General features: G+C 39.5%; 1 protein-coding gene across 1 annotated transcript in view; it reads left to right on the top strand.

The window, feature by feature from the left end:
- The window catches only part of ids (iduronate 2-sulfatase), a 42488-nt gene extending 26450 nt beyond the window's left edge, over positions 1-16038 (top strand). Inside the window, exons 7-9 of the mRNA XM_073057795.1 lie at positions 6197-6323; positions 9173-9346; positions 10614-16038. Coding sequence (XP_072913896.1) covers positions 6197-6323; positions 9173-9346; positions 10614-11077 — 765 coding nt within the window. The 3' untranslated portion in view covers positions 11078-16038. The remainder of the gene's footprint in view (positions 1-6196; positions 6324-9172; positions 9347-10613) is intronic.
- Positions 16039-22888: the final 6850 nt, after the last annotated feature.

Below are 22888 nucleotides of genomic sequence, written 5' to 3'. Positions count from 1 at the left end.
TTGGAGAGAAGCAACGGAGCCGATCATGGGCTCAATCCCTCAATTGGAGAGAAGGAGAGCAGTCGATCATAGGCTCAATCCCTCAATCGGAGAGAAAGAGAGGAGCCGATCATGGCTCAATCCCTCAATTGGAGAGAAAGAGAGGAGTTGATTATGGGCTCAATCCCTCAATCGGAGAGAAGGAGAGGAGTCGATCATGGGCTCAATCCCTCAATCGGAGAGAAGGAGAGGAGTCGATTATGTGCTCAATCCCTCAATTGGAGAGAAGGAGAGGAGTCGATTATGAGCTCAATTCCTCAATCGGAGAGAAAGAGGGGAGTCGATTATGAGCTCAATCCCTCAATCGGAGAGAAGGAGAGGAGTCGATTATGGGCTGGTGGTCTTTTTCCGGCTGCCAGGCTTCCATGTTGCACACTCTGCTCCAAATCTCACCGAATTCACTCGGAGATGGCAAAGCACCGGATCACTCTATCGGTCCAAAAAGACACTAGTAAAGTGTAAATTACAGATTCTAAACTCTCACAGCTTTCCCTCGCACAAAAACTAACATATTGCCCAGCCCCCAATTGGCAACAAGAAAGAAAACACAGAAAACTGAAGGAGACCGTATAAATAATTCTTCTAGATCTAAGTGCTACCTTCGACACAATTGATCACAGCATTACCCTAGATTGCTTTGAGAACTGGGTTGGCTTTTCTGGTGGTGCCCTTAATTGATTTCATTCATACAGCTTGGAGAATTTTTTTTGTCTGTCTTAGAGTCCAGTTTTCTAAGAGATACAATACATCTTCTGGTGTTTCTCCGGAAAGCTGCCTCGGTCCCTTACCCTTGTCTTTGTATGTGCTCCCCTTAGGAGACATCGTTAGAGATTTCTAGTTATGCAGATAACACACAATTGTATACCTAGGATGGGGTTGATGATGATAACACCCCATCTTAAATCTGAAAGAATTTGGAGGGACATTCTGAATAACAAGGCAGAAATGTCTGAACATTTTTAACTGCCTACCACCCAGGAGCCTCCACAGCAACACATCATCCTCTACAACTTCCACCATCTCCAAAGGGATTCTATCATTAAGCATAACTTTACCACCCCCCCCCCCCCCACCTTCCGCAGGGATTGCTCCATCTGTGATTCCCTTGTCCAGTCTTCCCTTGCCGCTAATCTCCCTCCCGGCATTTATCCCTGCAAGCAGCCGAAGTGCTACAGCTGCCTATTCCCCTCCTCCCTCTCCTCCATTCAGGGCTGCAAACGGTTCCTCCAGGTGAACAACACTTCACCAGCGAGTCTGCCGGGGTCGTCTATTTTGTCCGGTGTTCCCGATGATGCCTCCACAACACTAGTGAGACCCGTCGTAAATTGGGGGACTGCTTTGTTGAGGGTCACTCCATCAGCTAGAAGCGGTATTTCCCAATAGCCAAACATTCTACTTTTGATCCTTATTCCGACATGTTGGTCCATGGTCTCCTCTTGTGCCAAAATGAGACCATCCTCGGGGTGGAGGACCAGCACCTTGTATTCCATCTGGGTATCCTCTAACTTGATGGGATGAATATCGATTTCTCCTTCCAGTAATTTTTTTCCCTCTCCCTCTCCTCTTCTTTTATTTGCCATTCTGGTCTCTGGCCTCTTCCCACTTGCCTATCACCTCCTCCTTCCCTTTCTCCTATGGTCTACTCTCCTCTCTTACCAGATTCCTTCCTCTCCAGCCCTTTTATCTTCCCACCCACCTATCACCTTCTAGCTATCCTACTTCTCCTCCCCCACCTTTTTACTCTGGCGACTTTACCCCTTCCTTTGCAGTCCAGAAAAGAGTCTCAGCTGAAGTGTTAACACAAAGTACACTGCAGATGCTGTGGTCAAATAAACACGTACAAACAAGCTGGATGAACTCAGCAGGTCAGGTTGAAATGAGCAGTCAGCATTTTGGGCCGAGACCCTTCGTCAGGACTGAAGAAGGAGGGGGCAGGGGCCCCATAAAAAAGGTGGGGGGAGGGTGGAAAACCAATCAGAGGAAAGATCAAGGGGTGGGGGAGGGGATAGGCAGGAAAGGTGAAGAAGAAATCTAAGGGGAAAGCACTATGGGTAGTAGAAGAAGACAGAATCGTGAGAGGTGATAGGCAGCTAGAAGAGGAGACAGAGTGAAAGTGGGATGGGGGAAGGGAGAGGGAGGGAATTACCAGAAGTTGGAGAATTCGATGTTCGATGTTCTTTCCTCTGATTGGTTTTCCACCCTCCCCCCACCTTCTTTATAGGGCCCCGCCCCCTCCTTCAGTCCTGACGAAGGGTCTCGACCCGAAACATTGACTGTTCATTTCAACGGATGCTGCCCGACCTGCTGAGTTCATCCAGTTTGTTTGTACGTGTTCAGCTGAAATGTTGGTGTTTAGTCCTCTCCCTAGACATTGTCTGACTGGCTTAGTTCCTCCAGCATTTTGTGTGTGTTACTTTAGTTTTAAAACTCTCATTTTGGAGAAAAATAATTCCACAATATGTTGTTAGAGATGGATAAACAGAAAATGCTGGAAGCACTTAAAAGTTCAGGCAGCATCTGTGGAAAGATAGGTACTTAATGTTTCAGTTCAAATAACCTTTATCAGGGCTGGGAGAGAGAGGATAGGTTGGTTTTAAGTTGAAATTGGGTGAGGGAAGGATAGAAAATATCTTTAATGAGTTGAGCCCGGCATTGCCCTGAGGATGTGCTGTAATCAAGATCATCTAGTTGGTAAGTTGATGGGAGCAGTTAGAAAGGGCGAACATGAACAAAGGAACAGAAAAGCCTTGGGTGGGGTTCGCCTTCCCTTTCAGGGTTTTGAGGGAAGTGTTTCTTTCGTAACTCCCTGGTCTGCTCTTCCATTGTCTACCCACTGCTCCCATTCCACAGATACATAACCACAGCAAATGCAATACCTTTTTGTTGCTTCCTTGTCACCATCCAGGAACCCCAAAAAATCAGGTGAAGCAGTGATTCTCTTGCACATCTTCCAGTCCAGTGAACTGCATTCATGCGGTCTCTTTCTACATTGGAGAAACCAAACATTGATCCTGAGCTTCCCAGTACGGTCCTGCCACACTAATTCACCTTTCCACCTTGCTCTGACTTGTCTGTCTTTGTTGTTATAACAAAGCCCGACATAATCAGCCATTATGGAATGGTGGAGCAGACTCGATGGCCTAATTCTGCTCCTGTGTCGAGAATTATAACGAGAATCTTTTTCGACTTCTGGTATGGCTACAGTGAACAACTAGATAAGCAACAATTTCTGAAAACTAAGTGAAGATAAAGCTGAAATCCTTTTGATAGGTCCCAAATCCAAAAGAGATAAACTTCTTGTTAAACTTGGGAACCTAGCTCCCCTTGTAAAATCAGAAGGTACTAACCAGGGTGTTACCCTTCATTCATATTTGATTTTTAAATCCCACATAAAGAAAGTGACCAGAGCAGCATTTCTACATGAGAAATATTGCAAAGATGCGTCCCTTTCTGTCAGATAATGATGTTGAAAAACGAATTCACGCCTTTTTATGGGGTTTAAAGGCCAGCGAATCCTGTGAGTGTGGTGAAAGGGTGCAGAATATTGAACACGTTCTGCGCAACTGCCCAATCTCACCTGATTTAGCTGACACTGATCGGCTCAACATCAACCAAACAACACTAGAGTGGCTGGCTGTCTGGTGTGACAAGCTACGATGATGATGATTGAATAGATGAGATTACCCCAATGCACTTTCTTATTGGCCTTCCAAAGCAATCTATTGACTAACCAACTCATTCAGAACACCGGTACTAGACTTCTAACTAACACCAGGTTAAGGAACATATCACTCCTGTGCTAGCTACTCTGCATTGGCTTCCTGTATCTGTTAGAATTTGATTTTAATGATCTCTTACTTGCTTTTAAAGCTCTCAGTGGTCTGGGACCAAAGTACAACACAGAGTCTCTTTTGTTTTATAACCCTACTGGAGCTCACAGGTCCTCCTCCAGTCTCTTAAATTTAAGCTATTTCCCATGAAAGATAATTGGCAGGTCAGCTTTTTTGAACTGTGGAACTCAGTACCCAAAACTGCAAGAGATGCAGACTCATTTGACACTTTTAAATGCCAGCTTGAAACCCATTTACTTAAGCTTGCTTTTAACTAACCTCTCCTTGTCTTTTATTTTCATGTTAATTTTTATATTTCTTATTTTTATTTTCATGTTTATACTTTTATCCTATTGTAAAGCACTTTGAACTACATCATCTGTATGAAAAGTGCTCTATAAACTTATGATTAAATATACCCAATGACTTGCTCACCACAGCCGTTTGTGGCAGTGATCTCCACTCATTACCTTCAAACTTCTGACATAATTCCCTCCCTTCACCTTTGCCTCCCTATCAGCCCCCTCACCTGATCCAACTGACATCCTCCACTCCTTCACCTACCTTTCGATACCAGCTACCTCGCCTCTTTGCAGTCTACAGGAAATGTTGGCTGTAAATTTTCCTCCACTGATACTGTCTGATCTGCTCATTTCCTCTCTAGCTTCTAGAACGTCATCTTACATTTGTCTGAGCTTGGTTCTTTCTGGAGTCAGTAAGTAGAGGAAAACGAACCTCTTAAATGTCAAATGTTTATAGAAACACTTGCTTCCTTTGCTTTTATAACATTGCTCAATTGTTTGGGAAAAGTCTGACAGGAGAGGTGACTCACCACCTTGTGTGGTGGGCAATTCAAGATTTGGTCCCCGTGACCACACATCAGTGGTGGAGGGAGGGTGAGGCTATAAGTCCATGTCATTTGAGTCAGAGAGCAGTACAGCACAGAAACAGGCCCTGTGGCCCATCCAGTCTCAAACTATTAATATCACAAGTCTTACCAAGCTGCACCCTTCCATACCTGTCCCATCCATGTACCTATCCAAATGTCGAAATCAAAATTGCATCTACCACTTTGCTGGCAGCTTGTTCCACATTCTCACCACTCTGAGTGAAGAAACTGCCCTCCATGTTGCCCATAAACATTTCAGCTTGCATCCTTAACCCATAACCTCTAGTTGTAGTGCCACCCAAACACAGTGGGGAAAGCCTGCTTGCATTTACCTTCTCTGTGCTTGTTACGTGCTGCGTTGTATGACGTAGGCCATCGTCGTCTTTCCACGATCGTGATTGTTCTTGACAAATTTTTCGACAGAAGCGATTTACCATTGCCATCTTCTGGGCAGCGTCTTTACAAGATGAGGGACCCCAGTCACTATCAATACTCTTCAGAGATTGTCTTCCTGGCATCAGTGGTCGCATAGCCAGGACTCGAGAAATGCATCAGCTGCTCATACGACCATCAGCTGCCAATGCTTCATGAGACCCATGATCGGTTTGGTGCGGATGGGGGTGTGGTGGGTGACTAAGCAGGTGTCACACCTTGCCCAAGGGTGACCTGCAGGCTAGCAGAGGGAATGAGTGCCTTGCACCTCCTTTGGTAGAGACGTATCTCCACCCTGTCACCCTTTACCCTATCTATACCCCTAATAATTTTGTTTACCTCTATCAAATCTCTCTTCAATCTTCTACTTTGGAGGGAATAAACTCCTAACCTATTGAGCCTTTCCCTATAAGTCAGATCCTCAAGTTTTGGCAACATTCTTCTAAATATTCTTTGCACTCATTCAATCTTATTAATACCGTTCCTGTAGGCAGGTGATCAGAACTGCACACAATACTGCAAATTAGGCCTGACCAATGTCTTGTATGTTGTAAGTTCAACATAACATGCCATCTCAGTACTTTAATTTATGAAGGCAACTGTGCCAAAAGCTACCTTTACAACCTCATCTACCTGTAATACCACTTTTCATAAGACATAGGAGCTGAATTAGGTCATTTGGCCCATCATATCTGCTCCGCCATTTTGTCATGGCTGATCCATGTCACTCTCAACCCCATTCTCCTTGTAAAGAATAATGGATCTACACTCGCAGATCTTTCTGTTCTGTATTCCCCAGTGCCCTGTCGCTCATTGTGTAAGACCTAGTTTGTCCTCCCAAAGTGCGACACCTCACACTTGTCTGCAGTAAATTCCAACTGCTATTTTTCAGCCCATTTTCCCAGGCGGTCCAGATCCCACTGGAAGTTTTGATATCCTTCCTTGCTGTCCTCCAGTCTGGGCATCATTCACAAGTTTACCCCAGTGTGCCCTCCGTATTTCGTAGGTGCTGATCCGCCAGAGTTACTTTGCTGCAGTCTCTTATGTGGACGGTGAAGTGGGCCGACTGTTGAATGCGTTGGAGGAAGAAGGGCTGGCCAAAAATACAATCATCGTGTTCACGTCTGACCACGGTGAGGAGCTACTGGGTCTACTCAGCCACTTGTATGTTTGGTGATATTGCATACAGGTTAAATAATTTCATCAGACGTTGATGAGGCCTAACCTAATTTGGAGTATCATGTGTAGTTCTAGTCACCTGCCAGCATGGAAGATGTTAAAACGATCAAGAGTGACTAACTACCAAGTATCAAATTTAAGATTATCAAAGCTTGTTGCGGGATCCAGACCAGCTGGAAAAATGGGCTGAAAAATGGCAGATGGAATTGAATGCAGAGAAGTGTGAGGTGTTGCCAAATGGGGGGACCAATCAGGGTAGGTCTTACACAGTGAGCAGCAGGGCACTGAGGAATGAAGTAGAACAGTGTGACCTGGGAATACTGATCCATGATTCATTGAAAGTGTCTTCACAAGTAGATAGGATCGTAAAGAAAGATTTTGGCGTATTCGCCTTCATAAGTCAATGTATTGAGTACAGGAGTTGGCATGTCATGTTGATTTGGGATTTTATGTTTATATAAGACTTTTGTTAGGCTTAATTTGGAGTATTGTGTGCAGTTTCCTTCACCTAACTACAGGAAAGGTGTAAATAAGGTTGAAAGGGTGCAGAGAAAATTCACAAGGATATTGACTAGACTTGAGGATGTGAGTTATAGGGAAAGGTTGAATAGGTTAAGACTTTATTCCCCAGATCATGGAAGAATGAGGGGAGATTTGATAGAGATATATAAAATTGAGGTTTACAGACAGGGAAATGCAAGCTTTTTCCACTGAGGTTGGGTGAGACTACAGCTAAAGTTCATGGGTTAAGGGTGAAGGATGAAAGGTTCAAGGGAAATATGAGGGGAATTTCTTCACTCAGAAGGTGGTGAGTATGTGGAACGACCTACCTGCAGAAGTGGTGGATGCGGGGTCGATTTCAATATTTAAGAGAAATTTGGCACAGATACGTGGATGGGAGGGGTACGGAGGATGATGGTCTGGCTGCAGGTCAGTGGGACTAGGCAGGTTAATGGTTTGCTGCAGACTAGATGGCAGAAGGGCTTGTTTCTGTGCTGCAGTGTTCTGTGACTGTAATATGGAGAAAATTTTCAAGGATGTTGCCGGAACTTGAGGATCTGAGTGATAGGGAAAGGTTAAATCGGTTTTGACTTTATTCCCTGGAGCATAAGAAAATGAGGGGAGATTTGATAGACATAAAATTATCATGAGCGCAGACAGGGTAAGTGCAAATTTCCTGGAGAGTCTTGAACTTGGCATATAACATGGAAGGACTTTGCTTTAACAACATCCAGTATATAAAAGAAGTGAAAACAAGTCTTTGTAAACTTCACTATGAGATTGGATAGTGAAATAATTAATTGAAGTTTTGTTGCAACACAATCTAAATATCTGGGTTTACTTAAACTGGCTCCAGCATTAAGACGTGGGAAAGAATGTGATATCAGGTACAATACTGGAGATTAGAAAAATGGGGACTTGTGTTCATTTTGTGTTTCAGTAATACCCTTCAGGCTTGAATGCTTGTCAGACTAAGGAGGTACCTAGACAGAGAGCCTGGTTGTCTCATCTGTAATGTCACAAGAATCTGATTGAGATGGGATGTAGGGGAACATCTGGCATGTGAAATTGATGAGTGTGTCTGACCCAGGGGTTCCCAACCTCTTTTATGCTATGAAACCCCTACCGTTAACCGAGGGGTCAGTGGAAATCAGGTTAGGAACTCTGATTTCCAGAAATTGTATGAGACTGCTCAGGGAGGATAGAATGAATGTGAATGGAATTCCTGTGATGAAGGAATTCCTCAGGGGCATTAGAGAGCTTAGGCAAAGGAAAGCAAATCAAGCAGAGAAATTTGGAAAACAACTTGGAAGAACTTCCTCAGAATTATGTTTGTTAACTTGCCAAGGATTACTTAGCCACTTACCACAGTTTGTCATCTTTTGCACGTTGGATGTTTGTCGGTCTTTCTGAATCTCTGGGAAGATGGTGACGTTCTTGGCTGCAGCGGCCTGTCCCATCCAACCAAAGGTGTAATTGTTCATTCTTTTGTCCTTTTTTATGATCACAAGACACTGCTGGATATTAAGAATATTAAGTACTGCAGGTCCACCCCATTGATAACAGTGGAGCTGGACTTATTGCACAAGTTGTTGTGTTGTCTCCTGGACTTGCTAAGTACGGTTGTGCCAAGGGAGTGCATATTCCAACAAATGGTACCAGTCTTGGATGTTTTCCAGGTGATTGTAAGACCCTGTTGGACATTGATAATATAGAGTACTGCATGTCCAGTTCATTGGTTCATTGGCGAGGCCGGCGAGAGAGCCTTAGTTGTTGTGCAGTCACCTGGCCCTCATGCTGTAGAGTCACCTGTTGCAGCCATCCAGAAAAGAAGATGCCGAGGAGGTGTGGGAGAGAGCAGAGGCCTCTGGGTGTGTAGGAATCTTTTCAGATGGGAGTTGGCCGCTCTCCAGCATTCACTCGGTGGAAGAACAAGCTGGACCAGGACAACACCAGTCTACATACCCTGCTATTCTGGGATTTGAGCTATCTCATTTTTTTATGTGATTGCATTTTTTTCTGTTGTCATAACTATATGTGCTGTGTGCTGCTGATGGTGTAGTTTGCACCCTGATCCCAGAGAAACGGTTTCATTTGGTTGAAAATGGATGATTGAATGATAATTAAACTTGATCTTTAGTTTTTCATAAATTCTGTTTTTTCTCTGTGAATGCCTGCAAAAATGCATCTCAATGTATTATACAATGACATATACATACTTCGATAATTTACTTTGCAATGCTCACTACTCAAGACCTATAAGTTCTAGAATTCTTTCTGATATTTTTCTCGTCTCCATTAGGTTGGTCACTGGGTGAGCATGGCGAATGGGCCAAGTACAGCAATTTTGACGTGGCAACTCGCGTCCCTTTGATGCTTTACGTCCCGGGGCTGACTGCAACTTTACCTCTACCGAAGCGAAGGATATTTCCCTTTATCAGTCCTCTTACCAGTAAAGTGGGGAAGCTGCCAAGAGGTAGGTACCACACACTCAATGCTGGAAGAACTCAGCAGGCCAGGCAGAATCTATGGAAAAGAATGAACAGTCTTTTCGGTCCGAGACTCTTTTCCAGTAAATACACCCAATGACTTGGCCTCCGCGGCTCCCTGTGGCAACAAACTCCACAGATTCACCACTCTCTGGCTAAAGAAATTCCTCTGTTTTAAAAGGACGCCACTTTATTCTGAGGCTGTGTCCTCTGATCTTAGACTCCCCCCATCATAGGAAACATCCTCTCCACATCCACTGGATGGAGGCCTTTCAATATTTGGTAGGTTTCAATGAGGTCTCTCCTCGTACTTCTGAATTCCAGTGAGTAGGGAGACAGAGCCATCAAATGCTTCTCATATGACATGCCTTTCAGTCCCAGAATCATTTCTGTGAACCTACTTTGAGCTCTGTCCAATGTCAGCACATCCTTTCTTGGATAAGCAGCCCAAAACTGCTCACGCTACTCCAAGTGAGGCCTCACCAGTGCTTTATAAAGCCTCAACATTACATCCTTGCTTTTATATTCTAGTCTTCTCAAATTGAATGCTAACATCGCATTTGCCTTCCTCACCATCAATTGAACCTGTAAATTAACCTCAGGGAATCCTGCACAACGACTCCCGAGTCCCTTTGTGTCTCAATTTTTTGTATTTTCTCTCCATTTAGAAAATAGTCTACCCTTTCATTTCTTCTACCAAAAGAGCATGACTGTGCACTTCCCAACACTGTCCCATTTGCCATTTCTTTGCCCATTCTCTTTCTGTAGCCTCTCTACTTCTTCAAAACTACATGGCCTTTTGCCTACGTTCCTATCGTTCACAAACTTGGCCACAAAGCCATCAATTCTGTCATCCAAGTCAGTGACGTATAACGTAAAAAGCGGTCTCAACACAGACCGCTGTAGAGCACTACTAGTCATTGGAAGCCAACCTGAAAAGGCTCCCTATGTTCTCACTGTTTGCCTCCTGCCAGTCAGCCACTGCTCTGTACTTTGATAATAAATTTACATTGAACTTTGAGAAGGAGGGGCTGGTAGCAGTATACCACCTCAGAGTGCCACCTGAATGGCAGCAGTGCTGTTGATGTGTATGAGTGCAATAGAATGGTACGGAAAGCTTTGACTATGAATGAAAGGAATGAAAAGGCATTGAACGGTTTATTCTTGTAAATAATTTTTATTATGAATAAAGTTTCATTTCCTTTAAGACCCATTTTTAATGTGAGTAACTGAAGTGTTTGAACTGTGTTGCAGTCTCAATGGTGGAAACCAATGTGGAGTTGGTTGACCTTTTCCCAACGCTCTGTGAACTCCTTGGATTACCTGTACCACCTGCGTGTCCTTCGTCTTCCTTTCACGTGGACTTCTGCACCGAAGGATGGGGTCTGGCCAGTCGTTTAAACGCTGAGGCCACTGGAAGTAAGGGAGAATCATTTGCCTTCACCCAATATCCCCGGCCAGCAGACAAACCCCAGCTGAACTCCGACCTCCCTCTGCTGAAGGACATTCGAATCATGGGATACTCCATCCGCTCTCTTGACTACAGGTACACCCTGTGGGTCAGCTATAACCCCTCCACTTTCAGAGCCAATCTCAGTGATGTTCATGCTGGAGAGCTCTATTTTTATAAAACTGACCCTGGACAAGACCACAACGTGTACAACGATGCAAAATTTGCTGGGGTGGTCCGCAAATTTTCAGCCTTAATTAAAACCTGAGGATTGCTGCTACTGCTTGAGCCCATCCCTCCCTGCAAGGGCGTGGGCTACTAACAGAATTTCACCAAAGTTCCCTGTCCTGGGCCTATAGAAAGTTCATCGGCCATGTGGCTTGTGCTTTCAGCTACGACTTTGTATGTCTTCTAGGCGAAGATCCTTCCGCTCCCAGGTCCGAGGCCTTTACAGCTTCTGTGTTGGCTTTTCTGCAGCTCTGGGATTTTATGGGATGGGGTTTTACAGCCCATGACCAACCCTCCTCCTTTTGCAGCCGGGCTTGGGACTGTTATGATTAAATTTGGTATTTTTTATTCCGATACGTGCTTTGGATTCCACCTATATTTCAAAGATGTATTGGCTGGTAGGTTAATTGGTCACATAGGTGTAATTAGTGACATGAGCTTGTTGGGCAGCAAAGTCTTTTGTTGTATCTCTAGATGTATATAAAAAAAATTACAACAGGCTCATCAAGTGATGAGGATGAATAGCAGGAGTTTAAACACTGAATTGCTGAGAACCTTCCTTCCGACAGGCTTTGCAGAAAATAAAAGGGAGATGTTCTTTGGTAGAGCAGCTGTTGGCCATTCTGAGAAGAACTACTTCCAGGTCAAAGTGCTGCTGTGAGTTTTATTGGACATCAGGTTTCAGTGAGGAGGATGAGCAGCATTAAGAGAGGGTTAGATTTTTGTCCTCCTCCTGTCAGTTAGTTTATTAACAACAATCAATGGAGTGTTTGCACAGGAAAAGCTCTCCCCATGTTTGAGAAAATCTACACAGAGCACTACCACAAGAAAGCAGCATCTAACATCAAAGACTCTCACCATCCAGGCGATACTTTCTTCTCACTGCTGCCATCTGGAAGAAGGTACAGGATCTCTGGTCCCACAGCACCAGGTTCAAGAACAGTTATTGCTCCTCAACCATTAGGCTCTTGAACCAGAGGGGATAACTTCACTCAACTCGCCACTGAACTGTTCCTGCAACCGATGGACTCATTGAACATAAGAGATCTACAGCACATTACAGGCTCTTCGGCACACAATGTTATGCCGACCATATAACCTTTTCTAGAAACTGCCTAGAATTGCCCTACTGCGTAGCCCTCTATTTTTCTAAGCTCCTTGTACCTATCTAAGAGACTCTTAAAAGACCCTATTGTATCCACTTCCACCACCGTCACTGGCAGTGCATTCCACACATTCACCACTCTCTGTGTGGAAAAAATAACCCCTGACATCCCCTCTGTACCTACGTCGTAGCACCTTAAAACTGTGCCCTCTCGTGTTAGCCATTTCAGCCCTGGGAAAAAGCCTCTAGCCAACCACATGATCACTGTCTCTCATTATCCTGTACACCTCTATCAGGTCACCTCTCATCCTCCTTCACTCCAAGGAGAAAAGGCCAAGTTCACTCAACCCATTCTTGTAAGGTACGCCCTCCAATCCAAGCAACATCCTTTTTTAAAAACAATTTATTACATTTTTAGAGAATTACATAGAAAATGAAAATATTAGAATAATGAAAAAAAAATTATATTGACCCTCCCCCTCCCCCCCCCCTTAAACCCTTATCTAAAGAGAGAAAAAAAGGAAAGAAAAGAGAGAAAGATTGCCTGAATATCTGAGGATCCCCACATGCTCCATGGAGTTCAAAATAATTTTTATTTTTATTTTTCCCAATTACTTTGTAATTTTATCTTCAAAGGACCTATATATTTAGTCCTATCTTTTGTAGATATGGGTGCCAAATTTTCAAAAATATATCATATTCATTTCTTAGATTATAAGTAGTTTTTTCAAATGGAATACAGCTATTTATTTCATTATTCCAACGATCCATAGTTAAATATAAGTCAGATTTCCAAGTAACTGCGATAACTTTTTTGGCTACTGCCAATGCAATTTTTATAAATTTTTTCTGATACTTATTCAATTTAAGTTTCAGTATTGTCCCTGCAATGTCTCCTAATAAAAATAATATTGGACTATGTGGGAGTTGTACTCCAGTAATTTGTTCCAATAAAAGTCTTAGATTTATCCAAAATGGTTGAATTTTAAAACAAGACCAAGTAGAATGTAAAAAAAGTACCAATTTCTTGATTACATTGAAAACATTGGTCAGACATATTTGAATTTAATCTATTTATTTTCTGTGGTGTTATATATAATTGATGCAAAAAATTATATTGTACTAATCTAAGTCGGACATTTATTGTATTTATCATGCCATCAAAACATAATCTTGACCAATTTTTTCCATCAATTTTAATATTCAAATCAGATTCCCATTTTTGTCTTGATTTATGAATTCCTGATTTAATTGTCTGTTTTTGAATCAAATTGTACATACAAGATGTAAATGTTTTAATTTTTCCTTTTTAAATTAATATTTCTATTTCATTAGGTTTTGGCATTAACATTGTTTGACCCAGCTTATATCGTAAATAGGCCTTTAATTGAAAATAACAGAAAAGGATGTTATTTGATATTTTATAATTGTTTTTTAATTGATCAAACGACATCAATATACCTCCTTCAAAATAATCACCTATGTATTTAATCCCCTTTTGAAACCAATTATGTAAAAGTTTATTATCTATTCTAAAAGGAATAAGCCTATTTTGAATTAAAGTTCTTCTTGCTAATAAAGATTTCTTTATCTCATCGTCCATATTTACCTTATTCCATAAATCAATCAAATGTCTTAATATAAGAGATTCTTTTTTTTCCCGTATCCATTTGGATTCCCATTTATATATAAAATCTACTGGTATGTTTTCTCCTATCTTATCTAATTCTATTCTAATCCATGCCGGTTTTTCTTCATCAAAAAAAGATGCAATAAATCTAAGTTGATTTGCTTTATAATAATTCTTAAAATTTGGAAGTTGTAACCCTCCTAAATCAAATTTACATGTCAGTTTTTCCAATGATATTCTTGACCTCTTTCCTTTCCAAAGAAATTTCCTCACATATTTATTCAATTCTTGAAAGAACTTCTGAGGCAATTGTATTAGTAAAGTTTGGAATAAATATTGCAATCTAGGAAATATATTCATTTTTACAGCATTAACTCTACCTATTACCGTAATGTTATTGGTAACATCATCCATTTATCAAGATCTTCTTTTATTTTTTTAATAATGGCAAATAGTTTTGTTTATATAAATTTTTTACATCATTATCGACTCTTATACCTAAATATTTTATCCCATTTATTGGCCATCGAAATTGAGTTACTAATCGACATTGATTATAATCTCTGTTGGTAAGGGGTAAAATTTCACTTTTAACCCAATTTACTTTATACCCTGATATTGAAAGTGCCGGGGTTGATTGTATTTAATGTATTTAAGTAAACTACTTAAGAACTTTTTAAAAGCTATTATTAATGCTTTTTGAGAGAGTGATTTAGAGGCATATCATATTTTTACTGAGTTAAGTATTGTATGAAATTAGTTTTGCTACAACAAGTGTATGGGACATTGGAAAAAATGTTGAATTTCCCCATGGGGATGAATAAAGTATCTATCTATCTATCTATTTTCCCATGTTCTTACAATCTAAAAGATAATTTTTGCAGCGATTGCAAAGGGTTTGTTAAATAAATCAAAACATCATCAGCAAATAAATTAATCTTATATTCTTCTTGGTTAACTCTAAAGCCGACAATATCTGAATCTGTTCTAATTATTTCCGCTAATGGTTCTATCGCCAATGCAAATAAAGCAGGTGATATTGGGCAGCCTTGTCTAGTTGACCTTGTTAAGCGAAATGGTGTTGAAATCTGACCATTTGTAACTACTTTAGCTTGAGGATTAATATTTAAGGTTTTAATCCGTTTTATAAAAGATTTTCCTAACTCATATTTTTCCAATACCTTAAATAAAAAATCCCATTCCAATCTATCAAATGCTTTTTCTGCAGCCTGGGTAACTGCCACACTCATTTCCTCTCTTTTTTGTGCCAAATGAATTATGCTAAGTAACCGAGTTATATTATCCGTTGATTGTCTATTTTTAATAAAGCCTGTTTGATCCATATGTATGAATTTTGGTAAATATTTAGATATTCTATTAGATAAAATTTTTGCTAAGATTTTATAATCCAACAAAGAAATAGGCCTATATGATGTTGGTTTTAAAGGATCTCTATCTTTTTTTGGCAATACAGTTATGATCGCTGTTGAAAAAGATTGTGGGAGTTTGTGCATTCTTTCCACTTGATATATTAATTCCATAAAAGGAGGAATTAGTAAATCTTTAAATTTTTTATAAAATCAGGCGGAAAACCATCTTCTCCTGGGGATTTATTACTCTGAAGTGATCCTAAAGCTTCTTCAACCTCTTTTAATGTAAAGGGCATATCTAATCCTTTCTTTTCTTCCAAATTTAATTTTGGAAGAGTTATTTGTGATAAAAATTTATCTATCTCAGCAATCTTATTTTGTGATTCTGATTGATATAATTCAGTATAATTTTTTTTAAAGTTTCATTAATTTCTAAAGGTTTATAAGTAATCTTATTTGCACTTGTTCTAATTGCATTTATTGTTTTAGAAGCCTGTTCTGTTTTCAACTGCCAAGCAAGAATCTTGTGTAATCTTTCACCTAATTCATAATATCTCTGTTTAGTTCTCATAATTACTTTTTCTGTTCGATATGTCTGGAGTATTATATTGTAATTTTTTATTAACAAGTTGTCTTCGTTTTTCTTCTGTCGTATATCTTTGAGATTCTTTTTCTAACTTTGTAATATCTTTTTCTAATTGATCTATTTCTGCCATGTATTCCTTAATTTTAGATGTATAACTTACGATCTGACCCCTCAAGTATGCTTTCATCGCTTCCCATAATACAAATTTATCCTCAACTGAGTGTGAATTTGTAGCCAAAAAAAATTGAATCTGTTTTTTCATAAAATCACAAAAATCTTGACGTTTTAATAAAATTGAATTAAATCTCCATCTATAGATCGATTCCAACTTATCCATCATTATCATTGTCATTATCAAGGGGGAATGATCTGACAGTATTCTTGCTTTATATTCCACACTTTTCACTCTACCCTGAATATTTTTTGATAATAAAAAAAATCAATCCTTGAATAAGTTTTATGTCTATTTGAATAAAATGAATAGTCTCTTTCTCTTGGATTAATTTTTCTCCATATATCAATCAGGTTTAAATCTTTCATTAATGATAAAGTTAACTTTATTACTTTTGATTTTGTAACAACTTTAGTTGACCTATCTCAAACTGGGTCTAAACAAAAATTAAAGTCTCCACCTATTAATATTTTATCATGTGCATCAGCCAAGTTCAAAAAACTTCTTGTATGAATTTTGCATCATTTTTATTTGGTGCATAAATGTTCATAAGAGTCCATAATTCTGAAAAAAATTGGCAATGTATAATCACATATCTCCCCACAGAATCAATTACTACATTTTGTATTTTAATTGGTAAGGTTTTATTAACCAAAATTGCGACTCACCTTGATTTTGAATTAAATGAGGCTGCAATAACATTTCCAACCCAATCTCTCTTTAATTTCTTCTTATGTTCTATTTCTGTTAAATGTGTTTCTTGAAGAAAAGCTATATCTCCTTTCATTTTCTTAATATATGTTAAAACTCTTTTTCTTTTCACAGGTCCATTAAGTCCATTGACATTAAAACTTAAAAAATTAAGTAAATTAATCATTCATAATACCTTGGGAAATCTCTTTAAAATTCTGCATGTTGCTATGTGTCTCTCCCCAATCATCCAGGCAAAAATAGAAGAAAGGTAACTATATATAAGAAAAAAATAACAAAATTCCCCCCCACTAATGTTGTGAATAAAAAGAAACACAACATTACACCCCCCATTTTATGGGTCATGGCAATCGCCATGATTGTACACGTGAAACTCGCAGCCATCGATCAGAAGCTCCTCCAGCTCCCCCGCAAAAAAAATAAAGAAAATATATGTGAAGAAAAAAAAGTTAATGTCTCTACTCCCAGTTAATATTCCTCAATTATTTTCTTTTTTCTTATTCCTTATAAATGTCCGTCAAGTCTAACCTTATCTCAATCTTCATCTTTAGTCCATTTCATTTCTACAATTCTTTACTCCATCTCCCAAGTATCAGGTAGTTCTTGTACAAATTTCTCTGCTTTCTGATGGTCAATGAAAAATCTTCTTTCTTCATTATCCAGGAGAATTATCAATTTTGCTGGGTAACTCAATAAAAAATTATAGCCCTTTTCCCATAAGGATTTTTTCACTGGATTAAATTCCTTCCGCCTCTTCAAAAGATCGTAGCTTATGTCTGGATAAAAAAAAACTCCTTTCCCTTCTATCATTAATGGCCCATTTCTCTTTCTGGCACCCTGAGTAGCTGCCTTCAAGATCTTTTCTTTATCTTGGTATCTTAAGCATTTTATCAAAATTGATCTTGGATTTTGATCTTGTTGAGGTTTTGATCTTAAAGTTCTGTGGGCTCCTTCAATTTCAATTACCTGACTTCCCTCTCCCATTTCCAAAGTTTTCGGAATCCATTCTTGGAAGAATTTTATTGGATCATCTCCCTCTATACCTTCTCTAAGACCAACAATTTTAATATTATTTCGTCTGTTAAAATTTTCAAGCACATCCATTTTTTCCAACATCTGTTTTCTTTCTGTTGTCCATGCAAGATTATGATCTTCTATCTTATCTATTCTTTTAGTGTTTTCTCCCATTTTTTCTTCCATCTTTTTAACTTTCTTATCCGTCTTTTTTTGTTTTTCCACCACATTAGCGAGCATAACCTGTATCTTTCTAATATCTATTCTTATAGCTTTTAATTCGCACTTCATGTATATCAGGACTTCTTTTATGTCTCCTTTAATCTCCTCCTTTTCTTCTTCTTCTTCGTCTATTTCTTCATCTGTGTTTTCCGGAGAATCTGATTCTACTTCCAGTTCACTTTCAATTTCACTTCTAGTTGTAGTTGGGACTTGTAGTTTTATTTGTACCTGTTCATGCATACTTGTTTCTTCGTGCATGCGTTGTTCTTGCCATTTCTTCTTAGAGACCGTTGATATTGCCGCAACTTCCTGTCCTGCATCATCGGAAGTGTCATGTACTTCGCCGGGAGGAGATCTAACTTGAGTACGAGGCTTCGCCGAGACGGTTGGGCCTTTTTCCCCACTGACTCGCACAGTCTTCAAAGTAGTAGCTTTCTTCTTTTTCAGTTTAGGAGCCATATCTAAAAGTAATCCTGAGTTGCTTATAAGTAGTTTCTAGTAGGTATTTATTAACTCTTCTTCACTTAAACTTTGTTTCATTACTTTTTACAAGGGAGCTGGATTTCCCAACGTCTCGATCCTACGTCATCACGTGACGCCCCCCCCCCCCCAAGCAACATCCTTATAAAACTCCTCTGCACTCTTTCTATAGTATCCACATCCTTCCTGTAGTGATGTGATCAGAACTGAAATCAGTACTCCAAGTGGGGGCTGACCAGAGTCCTATATAGCTGTGTCATTTTCAAGGACTCTTCATCTCATGTTCTTGATATTATTTATTACTTTATTTTTATTATTATTTTATGCGCTGTTTCTGTATTTACACAGTTTGTTGTCTTTTGCAGTTTGGTTCTTTGCCTGGTTTGTAGTTTTTCATTGATCCTATTGTATTTATTTGTATTTACTGTGAATGCCTGCAAGAAAATGAATCTCAGGGTAGTATATGGTGGCATTATGCACACTTTATTTTACACACAATTCTAGGCAGTTTCTAGAAAGGGTTATATGGTTGGCACAACATTGTGGGCTGAAGAGCCTGTAATGTGTTGTAGATCTCTTGTGTTCTATGTTCAATGAGTCCATCGGTTGCAGGAACAGTTCAGTGGCGAGTTGAGTGAAGTTATCCCCTCTGGTTCAAGAGCCTAATGGTTGAGGAGCAATAGCTGTTCCTGAACTTTGCTCCTCCTATTGATCAGGGAGTGGTCAAGTGCCCCTGGTGACCATGTCTGGAGGACTTGTGTCCAGCTACAGCTCCTCTCAGGCTGATGGATCAGATGCACTGACTGAGGAACATTGAGGAGGTGCAGGACAGATCCAAAGTCAAAGCAAATGTATTATCAACGTATGTATGTGTACAGTGTGTCACCATATACTACTTTGAAATTCATTTTCTTGCAGACATTTGCAAGAAAATAAATAAATACAATAGATATTTTGGAAAAAACTAGACATAAATAGCCGATGTGTAAAAGAAGGCAAATGGTACAAATAAAAATAATAAATAACACTGAGAACATGAGTTGTAGAGTCCTTGATAGTGAGTTTGTAAATTGTGAAATCAGTTTAGAGTTTAGGTGATTGAAGTTATCCACGCTGGTTCAGGAGCCTAACGGTTGAAGGGTAATAACTGTGACTGAACCTGATAGTGTGGGACCTAAGACTCTTGCGCCTCCTGCTGACTTGTAGCATTGCCTCGGATGGTGGGTGTACTTGATGAGGGATGCTCCTTTCTTGTGGCAGCAGTCCAGGAGGGGGCAGGCTTTGCCTGCAACAGGCTGGGGTGTATCCACCATTTTCACTTCGCACTGTTTGTTACTTGACTATTGAATAAGGTTTGTTGCTTGACCATTAGGAGCAGGACTGTGACTGAGCTGGGAACTGTGCACTGCCTAATATTTCACTAAGGGAAAGTTCTTTGTGGTTAAACTGACGTTTCTTTCAAATGTCCTCAATGGACTGGGAAGGACTGATGGTGCAAAGCAGATTGTTTAAAGCGCTGTGCAGTTTCAGTTACATGGATACACTAAAGATGAAGAATAGCTTTATTTGTCACATGTTGAGGCCCAAGGCCATCCGTTGGTTGGGGTCGAGCATGGTCGTTGTGTCCTAGCTGTCCTAGTGATACGCAAGCCAGGACAGTGTGATGTGGAGGGCAAGCTGTTGCCCATACAGCAGGCTCCCCCGATGAATCCAAAGGAATGGCAGAGTGTTACGGATTCAGCAACAACAAATATATAAGTGAGGCAGGGTTTTTATAACAAATAAAACATTTATTAAACACTGAGAAACAAACCCCCAAAAGTAAACAAATCACTAACGTCATCGGAAATCAGCTGCTGTGCAGCAGCTTAAACAGTTCTTAAAGCAATGAAGCTTAAACAGTTCTTCAAAGTAGTACTGCAAAAGTTCAAAATGCTTACAGTCCATTAAAGGAGAGATTTTTTAGACGATTTAAATTCTCTTTCACGTCGTGTTGCTGCGGTTCCCAGTCGAACTATACTTTTCCCCGGAGAATTTACGAAAATGAAAATGAAACGGCTTAAAGGCACTGACCTTTCCTTTAAAAAACTGTACCCCGATCCTTTCTGCTGTATTTCACAGGGATTAACACAGGGACAGCCAACAAATTCCTTCTGATTGAGGATCAAACAAGGTCGAACCTGTTTCACAGTGGAAATCGACTTTCCTCGATCTTTTAGCTCCCGAACTCCGATCTTCACTCTCCACTGATTTTTAACTGGCAGTATTATAAAGAAACTGCTGGCAATGACCTTTTAAACTTTAGGCATTAAATAAAACTCCACCTTTCAACCAAACTGCATCATAATATTGGACCACGCAGTGGCATGGAGTCAAAATGGCAAATCCAGCCACGAACTGCTCCTCCTCACAGGGAGGGGTCCTCCTTTTATACCTTGTTTATTAAAAGAAAACCTGTCACATGACCTCTACTGGTGGGAAAATGATGTCACTCCACCATCACAAGACCACTATCTTAAGTCTAGTATAGCTTCAACACCACTGTCACGTCATAAGTACAAAATACCCATGGGTACGTAACACCTCCCTCCAAAAAAAAATTGGTCTGTCAAGAACAAAATTTTAACAATTATTTACAAGAAAAAAAACCAAATGTATAAATTTTATAGCATACACAGTATACATAGTATCATCATATAACATCTTACAACACAGTAGGAGTGTTACAATTGTAAAAAAAAATCACTCCATAAAAAAAATTACATTGTACATTCAACATCGAGATAGACAATCAGCAACCACATTACCTTTAATATGAGTTATCACAATATTGTACTCTTGTAACATCAAATTCCAATTTAATAACCTTCTGTTTTTGTTTTCCATCTTACTCAGAAACACTAACAGATTATGATCAGTGTAAACAATAAGTGGTTTTTGAGTTGTACCAACATATACGTCAAGATATTCTAAAGCTAAAACAAGAGATAACAATTCCTTCTCTATTGTTGAATAGTCTCTTTGATGCTTATTAAATGTCTTAGAAAAGTAAGCTACTGGATGATCAACCTCATCACCCTCATTCCTTTGCATTAATACTGCTCCTCCAGCCTCATCACTAGCATCTACAGCTAATGAAAAAGGTTTTTCAAAGTCAGGTGCCTTAAGCACAGGTTGTTGACATATCATAGTTTTCAATTTTTCAAATGCTTCTTGACAAGGCACTGTCCACACAAACTTCACATTCTTCTGCAAAAGGTTAGTTAATGGAAGGGCAACATTAGCAAAATTCTTACAAAATTTTCGATAATATCCTACCATTCCCAAGAATCTTCTGAGAGTTTTTTCCCCGTTGGAGTGGGAATCTCTAAAATTGCCCGAACTTTTGCCTGAACAGGAGCTACCTTACCTTGACCCACAACATAACCAAGGTAAGTCACAGTGGCATGTCCAAATTCACTCTTAGCTAAATTAATAGTTAAGTTAACTTTTGAAAGCCTTTCAAAGAATGTCTACACCGCAATAATGTGTGCTTCCCAAGTATCATTTCCTGTCACTAATTCATCAATATAAGCATCTGTATCTTTCAATCCTTGAATCACAGAGTTAATCATCCTCTGGAAAATACCTGGGGCATTCTTCATCCCAGATGGAAGAACATTATATTCATATAACCCAGATGGAGTTACAAATGCAGAAATCTCTCTACCTCTGTCCGTTAGTGGAACACACCAATACCCTTTCAATAAATCAATCTTTGTAAGGAACTTTGCTTTTCCAACTTTATCTACACAATCATCTACTCTAGGAATTGGATATGCATCTGTTCTCATTACAGTATTCACCTTCCTATAGTCCGTACAAAACCTAATACTACCATCTGGTTTTGGCACCATAACACAGGGTGAACTCCAATTCGAGTTAGAAGGTCTAATAATATTATTCTCTGACATATATTTAATTTCTTTCTCAGCAAGTTCACATTTTTCTATGTTCATCCTATATGGATGTTGTTTAATAGGTTTGGCATCTCCAACATCTACATCATGTGAAGCTATAGTAGTCCTTCTCGGAACATCTGGAAACAAATCCTTATATTTAAAAATTAATTCCTTCATCTGCTGTTTCTGTTCTAGCTGTAAATATGCTAGTTTCTCATCAATATTTCCCAGAATGGTTGAATTTGGTAACCTGACAGAAACAATGTTAGATTTAGAATGAAATTCAGATGAATCATCTATCATGTTCCTAGCTAAATCAAATTCGTTATCATTAACCACAACAGTCACAGTATCAGATTGTTTCTCATAATATGGTTTTATCATATTTATATGGCAAAGTTGTGTTGGCCTTATATGATCTGGAGTTTTTATCACGTAATCCACATCATTGATTTTAGACACAATTTCATAAGGACCATGAAATCTAGCTTGTAAAGGATTCGTTTGCACTGGGGGAAAAACCAGCACCTTATCTCCAGGCTTAAACATCCTCATCCTAGCTTCTTTATCATACCAAGTTTTCATTTTCTCCTGAGCCAATTTAAAATTTTCCTTGACTA

The sequence above is a fragment of the Hemitrygon akajei genome, chromosome 10 (assembly GCF_048418815.1).
Source record: "Hemitrygon akajei chromosome 10, sHemAka1.3, whole genome shotgun sequence".
Taxonomy (NCBI): Eukaryota; Metazoa; Chordata; class Chondrichthyes; order Myliobatiformes; family Dasyatidae; genus Hemitrygon; species Hemitrygon akajei.
This window is presented reverse-complemented; position numbering and strand designations above follow the sequence as displayed.